At 39.0% G+C, this 10,246-nt stretch overlaps 1 protein-coding gene across 1 annotated transcript; it reads left to right on the forward strand.

Annotated features, from left to right (window-relative positions):
* The first annotated feature begins 14 nt into the window (after nucleotides 1–14).
* Nucleotides 15–9,325, forward strand: Gins3 (GINS complex subunit 3). Its single transcript, XM_019206502.2, has 4 exons — nucleotides 15–734; nucleotides 901–961; nucleotides 5,938–6,171; nucleotides 7,902–9,325. Exons 1-4 carry the CDS (start codon nucleotides 151–153, stop codon nucleotides 8,130–8,132), a joined length of 1,110 nt encoding a protein of 369 aa, XP_019062047.1. The 5' UTR covers nucleotides 15–150; the 3' UTR covers nucleotides 8,133–9,325.
* Nucleotides 9,326–10,246: the final 921 nt, after the last annotated feature.

Genomic DNA, 10,246 nt, shown 5'->3' on the forward strand with positions numbered 1-10,246 from the left:
GGTCTCTGGGCGCGGGAAAATGAATTTCCACCGGGCCGGGCGGCCTCTTCTCCCACCTTGTCGCCCGGGATCCTGCTCAGCCTCCCGCCCCTCCGGGTTCCACTCGAATCGAGTCACACTAGCGGAGGCGAAGGAGCTCGGGTCGCCTCCATGTCTGAGGCTTATTACCGGGTGGAGTCGGGCGCGCTGGGACTTGAGGAGAACTTTCTCTCCTTGGACGACATTTTGATGTCCCACGAGAAGCTGCCAGTCCGCACGGAGACTCCCCTGCCGCGCCTGGGCACCTTCTTCCCGGAGTGGGGCGCCGGATCCGGGCCGGACCACGCGCTGCCGCAGGGTTCAAAGCTTGAACTCCCCTTGTGGCTGGTAAAAGGACTTTTTGACAACAAGAGACGCATCCTTTCTGTGGAACTTCCTAAGATCTACCAAGAGGGTTGGAGGACTGTGTTCAGTGCAGATGCCAATGTGGTGGACCTCCACAAAATGGGACCCCATTTCTATGGGTATGGCTCCCAGCTCCTCCATTTTGACAGTCCGGATGCGCTGCCGCAGGTGGGCACCGGCCTCGCGGGTTTGGGGTTCGGGGGACGGCGCCCCACAGGCTGTGACTTCGTCGGGCTCCCTCCAACACAGGTTTCTTTGCTGGAACCGCGAGTTGGTCAGCGTCTTACCCCTTCACGAATTGAGGTGGGGGCTGATTCAGCCGAATACTTCAGGATCGGGGTTCTCCTCGCGTTTGTCTTAAAACAAGCCTTGAGTTCAGTCAGCCCGCGCGTTAGCGCTGGAAACTGCAAATTGCCATCCGTATTCGTTCCGGCACACCCATGAAAATAGTGCCAGGACGGATGGTTTGAGGGCAAAAAGTTTTTGCGTCTTTTACCCCCTTGAGTCCTTCCACAGCACTGTAAATAGGTATTGTAAACCTATCGGGAAGTTTGGGTGCCGAGGCCAGCGTCCCATGGTAAATGGTGAGCTGGGATTCGAACCTAGGGCCCTGTGGCTTCAAGTTTGCCCCAGGACTATGGCGTTGATTTGATCCTTGATTAACTAGCTTAAGTAGTTTGTGTTACAGTTTCTCCACCATAAAATTAGTCTTTTTTATGACTTTTCATATTGTCCACATTGGAAAGAGGTCAGGAACTGCCACAGTGGAGTAGGAAGTCATGCTCTGCATCTTGGAGGTTAAAGTGTCTACATGAATATTTGGAATAATTCTGCATAGGAAATTTTTATTTTCTTTTAAATTTTTCTTCCATTTTTATGTTTACAGTACATAATTATATTCATCATGGGGAGTTGGTACATGTACATGACACATCTTAATTCTTTTTCATCTTCTTTCACTCTTCCTTCATCCCTTTGGTCCCACTTCCTTTTGCAAAAGTGCATAGGAAAGTGCTTATGACATTTAATTTCATTCTTAGATATACAAGCATTTGTATTTTCTAGTCTCAAGTTTTAGTATATGAGGGGTTTCTAGAAAGATGACCATTTTAACAACGTTTTCAAGTGTATAAGTATAACGTTGCTCAAAATATCCCTTTATTATCTTTTCGATGTAGTGTTATACTAGTATCCTGATTCTTATTCTTGACATTGGTAAATTCTGCTTTCTTGATTAATTTTGCTAAAGTTTGTCAATTTTATTGGTTTCTTAAAAGAACTAATTTAGAGCTCTGTCCATATTCTCTCTTTTATCTTTGTTTTTTTAAGTCATTAAGCTCTTCATTAATTGGTTCATTCTACATTCTTTGGACTTAAAACACTCTGTTGTGTTTCCTCCCTCACATTTTTAAGCTTATAGAGTTTTCAGCCTTCCTTTACACATTTAAATACAACTTTAATTGCATTTTGTGAGTTTTGATTTGTAATATTTTTCATTTTCAGTGAACTAAATATTTTGGTTGTTATTCAGAGGACTGGTGCTTCATTCCATGCATTTTAAAACTTGCTATTTACCTTTTTTGTTCTTGATTCTAGTTTAATCCCACTGTGGCCATAAAATAGTCTAAATGATTTCAGTGTTTTGAAAGTAGGTAAAACTTTATGCCTTGGTGTAAGATCAATTTAATTATCCTGTATGCACTTGGAAAAGATGAGTTTTGTGGAGTCGTGGTATGCAATAAAGTATGTAAATACATGTAAGTTGAGTATGTAAATACATGTAATTCGGGTCAAGCTTATCTTTGTTTTGTTGAGATTTTGTGTGTTCTTACTGATTTTTTTTGTGTGTGTTTATGTGGCTACTTTCCACTTAAAGTATTCAACTATGATATAGATTTGTCTGTTTCTCCTTTTACTTTTGTCAGTATAGTGACACATTTATATTTTCCTGATAGTTCCTGTCTTACTGCCAAATGTCCCTCTTCGTGTCTGGTGATGATACTTCTTCCTTTTGACTAGTGTTCGCATGATACTTTTTCTATCATATTTTTCATGTTTCTATGTCTTTAAGGTATGTTTCTTTTATGCAGCATATAGTTGGGTTTTGCTTTTCAGTTTGACAGTATTTAATCTACTTACATTTAATTATTGATATACTTATATTTATTTGCTTTGTGTCCCATCTGTTTCAGGTTCCTTTTGTTTTTTTCTTTCTTGATGCCTTTTGGATTAATCAAGTTTATTATCTACTTAGTATTTCATTTACTTGGTTACATATTCTTTTATTATTTTAGTGACTACTTTAATGATTACATAATAATTTTTTATTAATAATAATGTTATCCAAGTTACTTCACAGACAATATTAGAATTGTGGTACACTTTACCTCTGTTTTCTCCTACCTGCATTATTTTCATGTGATCTAATTTAATTCATCTAATACCCTATAAAACATTATTATTCGATTTGCCCACTTATTTATTCTTTGCATTACCCTCTTCTCTTTCTGCATTTTCATATTGGTTAGGTTACCCCTGCCAACTCAAAACTAATACTGATGTTTTCAAAATATTGAAATATATGAGTCTTATGATAAAACTGAAGTTACCCACAAAACATGGTTTACAAAAAGTTAAAGTTAGAATATACTGTGGTTCTTTGGTTTATTTTCAGTGCTTATTTATCTGTAATATGTCAAAATTGGTTACATCCATTCTTGGTAGACTCGGGCTTCAGGTTGCACTAACTCTTTACAGCACTAACAATATATGTACATCTCCTTATGTTGATTGGCTCACATGGAGAATTCCAAACACTACCTGAACAATCTCATAATTATGGCAGTGCCTCCTTACTTTTCTTAAGATATTATGGAAATTTGTAAAAGTATATTCTATTTCTTAAAAAAAAAAAAACTGGAAGCAATGGCAGTTTTATAGAAACAGACCATAGTAAAACTTGGAGTGCTTAAACCAGAATTTAAGGTAAAGCAAGTTTTCAGAGTGATAATTGATTTTGATTTACTATGTAATTAATAGAACATATTTTTTAATGGAACTAGATAAACTGAGGAAGTAGATTTTGTATAGATATTTTTCTCATCAATACAAATGTCACCTGTTTTTTAGAAGAAACATTAAAGATAGCTCAGTGAATATGATAAACTTAGTAGGTCTGTGTTTTGGCTTAATACAAAATGTTTTTAAATTTAAATGTGATTCCCATAGAGCAATAACATTCTCATCTCTGAACTATCTATTACTTGCATTATGGGTGCCAACAAACCATTGCATTATCTAGAATATAATCATTATTGTGCCTTTAAAAAGTGCACTGTGAAATGTTGGTTTTTATGTAAACCTCATAATTTAAGAAGGTCAGATCTCTGCCATTTATCTTGGTATGTTTCTGAAGACATTGTACTCCTTCTGTTAACTCTACACACTTTTGTTCTTGAATCTCCAATGCAGTGATAGCTAAGGCCAATACAGAAGGCTTTGCTTTAGAAAATATGATCCTGCAGAGACATGCCTTAAACCGAGCTTCTAGTCTTTCAAAATTTAGGCTAATTTTCCTTTCAAATGGCAAGTCTCTTGAATGAGTGAATAATAGATTTGTAGAAATTGAAAAGCAGTGGTAGCTTTGACTTTCCAACACACCTTCTCCAATACGATGTTTTCCATTCGCATCAAGTCTGAAACCATGAATTTATACTGACTTACTCGGATCAAATCAGTTGCCAATGGGACATTTCTTTCCTCTTCTATTGATTTTACAGCCAAATAAAAGCAGCTCGGTCCAACACACCCAAGGTGCTTGGGCTGTACCTTCATTTTAAGACAGAAATCTGCCCAGTAAATTCACAGCTAGAGAAAATGTCTCCATATCAAAGGCAAAGAACTGAGTTAGACTAAGATCTTTTACTTCAAAGTCCCTCAGTCTTGCAGTCATTCTAAGGCCATTATCATGTGCAGATTCAATTAGTCTCAAGCTGAACACCTTTGGCTGACATCTAGCCTCCTATTCCAGCAGGGTATTCAGCTGGTATAGCAATTTCTGGGAGTCAGTTGTCAGGACTTTTGCCATCTTGGTAGAGATTGTAGCTCCTCGGTGTGATTACCCGCCCTAGGCCTGCTCTCACCTCATCCCACAGTATCTGATACAAGAAGCCTAGAAGGCGAGGACACTTGAGGGCAGGAGGGGAGAGGCCCAGGGAAGGATAACTGTCTTGGGTGGAGGTCTCCCCAGTGCTGCCGAGACTACACGGCCCCTCGGTCAGACCACTGCAAACTCATTTCATTTTTCCTTCAGGACTTCCTAAGGAAATTTATCTGGTGATAAAGTCTCAATTTCTGTCTCTGACATGGGGTCCCCAAGACCACTCATAATAGATAATTCACTAAGAGGACTTTTGTGGGACTCATGGTTAGGATTTATTATAGCAATAGGATACAAAGCAGAACCAGCAAAGGGAAAAGATACCTTGGAGAAAGTCTGGAGACCACGCACATAGCATAAGCCTCCTTGGGTCTAGCAGGGAAGCTTGCTAAAGACTCAATACCCCAAGTTTTACTGGGGAAATACTCTCTGCCCAGTACATAAAAGCAAGTATTCATGTACACCACATTGTTTCTACGTTCAGTTTAGGCACAGTGAAATGCTTTTATCACTTTTGGGACTGGTAGGAACCCTTCTGAAATCCGAGTTTCCATGTGCCAACTGAGGCTGCTTTTTCTCAGAAAATGCCTTTATTTCACCTCTTTTTTTAATCCAAAATGTTTATTGGGATCCCCCCCCCGTTGATTGAGAGTGCTATTAGTGCCGCTTCCTCCCCTCTGTAAGCCTTGCTTTTCCTCCTGTGGGTTGGGAGAGGACAGTGGGGCAGCCAATACACAAAACCCCTATTTGTGCACAGCTAACAACATAGTGAAAAGTGGGTATTTCACATCCATGAAGTAGGAACTGGGGCTCTGCACCAATTACTTCTTGTTTCCTCTTCTGGAGAGGGGTGTCTTCTTTGCAAGAGATGTGTTCTCATGGGGAGGGCATCACTATTGGAAAGTTCACCTTTTTTTTTTTTCTTTGAGTCAGGATCTTGCTATATAGTTCAGACTGGCCTTGAACTTGCTATGAGCTCAGAGTTGGCCTCAAACTCAACAGCCATCCTTCTTCCTCAGCCTCCCAAGTGTTGGAATTACAGATGTGTACTACCATGCCCGGCTCACTTTTTTATATATTTTATATGTGAGTTAAAAAACAATTTAATAAATATAAATAAAACTTTCAGCCCACACAGTTCATTTCTTTTTTTCCAGTACTGTGGATCAAACTTGGGATCTTGCACTTGTGAGGCAGGCACTGAGCTAAATCCCCAGCCCTACAGTTTATTTCTTTAGATCACAACCAGGTCTTCTGCAGTTGAGAGTTATACTCCCAAAGAGAAGAGAAAGTATCAATCAGGTTATATGTATTTTGTCACATACATTTTGTCACATACATTTACTGTGTATTTATTTGTCTGTTTTTTGAATCTACATTCTTGTCTGATGCAGGGTTCAAAGCTTGAACTCCCCTTGTGGCTGGTAAAAGGACTTTTTGACAACAAGAGACGCATCCTTTCTGTGGAACTTCCTAAGATCTACCAAGAGGGTTGGAGGACTGTGTTCAGTGCAGATGCCAATGTGGTGGACCTCCACAAAATGGGACCCCATTTCTATGGGTATGGCTCCCAGCTCCTCCATTTTGACAGTCCGGAGAATGCAGATATATCCCAGTCTCTGCTGCGGGTAAGTATTGTAATTGGTATGAAAACCTGCAGTCTTGCATCTGTCTTTAGAGACAGCTGTGGCAGCCACCAGATATCAGTTTTACCCAGGGAAAGGTATGGTGATAAACAGTTCATTATTATTCCAGATTAGCCTACAATTATAATGTGTCTGCCAATATAAAAAAATTTTTTTAAATTACATTTATTTTTTAGCTGATACCTAAAAACAAACATTATATATATTATTGGGTACCTACCATGTGATGTTTCAGTACATATATACATTGCATAATGTTTAAATCAAGTTAAACATGACTATCATTTCTTTATGGTAAAAATTTTCAAACTAGCTTTTTGAAATATATAGTTTATTATTGTTAGCTGTAGTCACCTTACTTGCAATAACACTCCAAACTTTCTTGCCTCTAACTACTATATATTTTTTAAAATGCAACTTGTCTGTTGCTCTTCATATTTGCTTGCTAAAAATTGGGATCAGTGGGAAAAGAGAAAAAAGTGATGGTGATTACAGGTTACAGACACTTAGATTCAAAGTCCCTTCCCATCATCATAGGACTGTTCTAAGGGTTCCTGTTGGAAATACTTGAATTATTTGGTTCTTTGTTCTATTTTTCTGGAGTTAAGACATGGCTCTGCATGAACTAGTTGTTTGATTTGGTCAAACTACATGTGCCTCTCTAGGCATAAGTTCTTTACGTGTAACATAGAGCTAATAATAGCACCAAAATTACTGAGTTGCAGTGAAAACCACATAGTTCTACTTAATACATTTAATAAGCAATAATTATTTTTTGTGGACAAAACAGTGTTAACTTTATTTTGACCCTATGCATTATTTTTTATTCTGTTTATATTAAGAAAAACCACCTTTCTGCCTCTTTGGACATAAACAGCCAAAAGGCTTTACTTCTGCATTCTTAGTTTTAAAAGACCCCTGTGCTAAATTGACATCCTCCTTCAGGTTTGAGCGTTTTTGGCCTACCATGTACTAGTGCTGCCTTTGATGTAGGTAATAAAAAAAATGTTGCTGTCCATCCAGAAAAAGAAAATCCATAGACTATAGACATAGATTATAAGCTTGAATTCAAGCTTTTATGAAGCTCTTTGGCACAGACAGATAAGGAAAATCCATTTGTCTTCTTATGTTCCAGAACATGTTCTTCAATTAGAGTCTTATGTTTTTTAGTGAGCTATATGTTTTCTTTTTCTTTCTTTGCTTTCAAGTTCTTCAGAGTTGGTTATCGATACAGTGACTTTCCCACAAGATAGTGGAAGAAACAAGCAAGGGCTTATGGTTTGTGCTCAGAGCCCAGTGGTAAAATAGCTCCTGGAGATCTCATGTGTCTTCATCCTGCTCACAAACTGAGAAAAATAGAGACTGCATTCAGTTAAATCAGGAATCTGTTCTGGTTGAAACTGTTACCCTGGGACCACAGTACATTATTATGGCCTCTGTTACTTGACAGTAATGGTTAACCCTTTTCAATGAGCTTATTATGTGCAAGCCAGATGCTTTACATAACAACCATTGGATTCCGTTTCACAGTCAAGATAACTGAGGCTTGGCAATGTTCAGTAACTTATTTGAGTGGTAGAGGACTTATTTCAGTCCTCCTCCTGAGTCCTCAAACCAAAATTCTTTCAGGCCATTTAAATGTTCCAAGATAAAAATAGATCTGGCTTTATGGGATGTGAGATCAACCCTGACTTCTCTTACTCCCTCTTCAGACATTTATTGGACGTTTTCGCCGCATCATGGACTCTTCTCAGAACACTTACAATGAAGACACTTCAGCCCTGGTAGCTAAGTTGGATGAAATGGAGAGAGGCTTATTTCAAACCGGGCAGAAAGGACTGAATAACTTTCAGTGTTGGGAAAAGGGACAGGCTTCTCAAATCACACCTTCCAACCTTGTTCAGAATTATAAGAAGAGAAAATTCACCGACATGGAGGACTGAAGGCCAGAAAAATATAGAATTGCTCTGGGTGGGGCTTATGCCTCGTGTGTTCTTGATAAGACCTAGTTGACCTTATTGAGGACCAAATTGTGTCACATCTCATCAATTATAACCTGCAGCAGTCTCAGGATTTGGGACCATCTTGTTGGGATGGGATGTCCTGAAGCCTCTGGTCCTCTAATCTTCCAGGACTGTCCTACCCTACTAACCCGCAGCCCAGACCTTTTGACCTAAGAATGCACAGCCAAAGAGAAATGCAAGTCTGTCCTAAATAAGGTCCAATGCCATACATATTTGCAGTTCGGTTGGGGATGGTATTCTTGTATCGGGGACTTTAGACAGCCTCACATGTCCAGTGTCACTAGCTTTGTACTTGGATGGGTACAAATTGGGTCACCTTTGCCTGTTCACAAAATGTTCTCTTGAGCTTTTTGCCTCATCTTCTTCATACTTGAACAAAGACTAGCACCCTCTGATGCTGGACTAACTTAGAAATCTTTCCTGATGTTCACTGTGGGGAGTTACCCTAATTTCCAAAAACAGTCACCAAAAAAAAGTGTGGGGGAGGGAAAGGCAAATGAATGGCATGGCAGGAAAGAGAGGACATTACTTTTGTACTCCATGATCAGGGCATTTTAAACCAGAATCACATCACTGCAGTCAGCCTGGAGGGGACATGGTTAAATTGAGCTTGTGTTTGTCTCTGCAATCTTGAGAGCAACTGCAAACATTCCATTCTGCTGTGGGAAAGCTGTCAGGGACCCACTTGGAATTGCAAAGTAGTTATTAAGGGGTGTTAACCAGCCTTTGTTACATCTGGAAATCAGGACTGGAGCCCTGTTTGAGAAACTTAACATGGTACATGTTAAATGGCTAAAAGGCTTGGTTATATATTTTTTTTCTCAGGAAATTCTGGAACGTTATTACATAGAAGGTCCCCGACCATTTACTGGGAATCTATGTAAGCAAGCACAAAACTCTTTTGAGAAGAACAAGGCGGAAGGAAACCCAGGCTGAGTAAGAAATAGTATTCCTCAAGAGACTGCTGGACTTTCCAGTGGGCAATTTTCTCCACACCATTGCTCCCCTTCCAACACCTTACAACTGACAAAAATTACCTCTGTTGTTGGAAATTATGTTTTCAAATTGTACAGATGTCTTGATGTAAACCTAGAATGACAGAAATGCTTTTAAAATGGAATTGTTTTTACAATTGGATTTTAGTGTTAAATAAATGATCAGCTTTGCCTATTAGTATATTCTGTACCAGTGCTATTTTTGTAACTCTAGTACTGCAGATGATCAGCAAATCTATCAGAATTTTGTCTTTGATTATATTTGACAGTAATGCCCAAATAAATCCATGTTTTAGCAACTGCTCTTTTGTTTGTTCAATACACATAAATATGAGATGCTTTCTTTGTGGGAATGTGCTATGTCTTAGGAAAATGAGACTTATTGTTGCAATATTATGTATAGCTAGAACCGAAGAAACCATTCCTAGAGTAAGAAAAGCATATTTAACTTCTGGCATATTTATTTTCACAGATATCTTTGTATTTAAAAATAATCCAAGGCTGCTGCCCTTTTTTTTTCTCAAAAAATTAATTTTTCTTTAGAGACTATATGTCAAGGAATATGAGGGTGTGCATATATAGAATTTATTATATTTGAAATTTTGAATGCATGTAGTGTCTGAATCCACTTTCAATTACACATTTGCCTGCGATCCTGTCAGACTGTCCCCTTTTATGTCACCCCCCCCAGTAAAGTTTTTCTGGATTACTGTTTGATCCCTTCAAAGAGGTATTTTTCAAAGGCCAACAAATTAACTTAGATACCAACTTGCTGCTAAAATCCAAGGAGTAAATGTGTGCCTTGCCCTCCATTTCCACATAACTATGCAGAAGACCTCACTGCCTGCAGGTTTTCCCTGGGACAATCTGGGCTACAGGGAGTGAGACAAGCTTTGTTCTCCTCCGTGGGATCCTCCTGCACTCCCTGACCTCTAAATTTGGAGCAGCTCCGGGATTAGTCCTTGAATCCCTCTTCCTCTTTCTATTCTTTGTTGTGATGCTACTGATTGCATCCATAGCCTCATGCATGCATGCTAG

Source organism: Fukomys damarensis, unplaced genomic scaffold (genome assembly GCF_012274545.1).
Source record: "Fukomys damarensis isolate Sample0158 unplaced genomic scaffold, DMR_v1.0_HiC HiC_scaffold_32, whole genome shotgun sequence".
NCBI classification, from domain to species: Eukaryota; Metazoa; Chordata; class Mammalia; order Rodentia; family Bathyergidae; genus Fukomys; species Fukomys damarensis.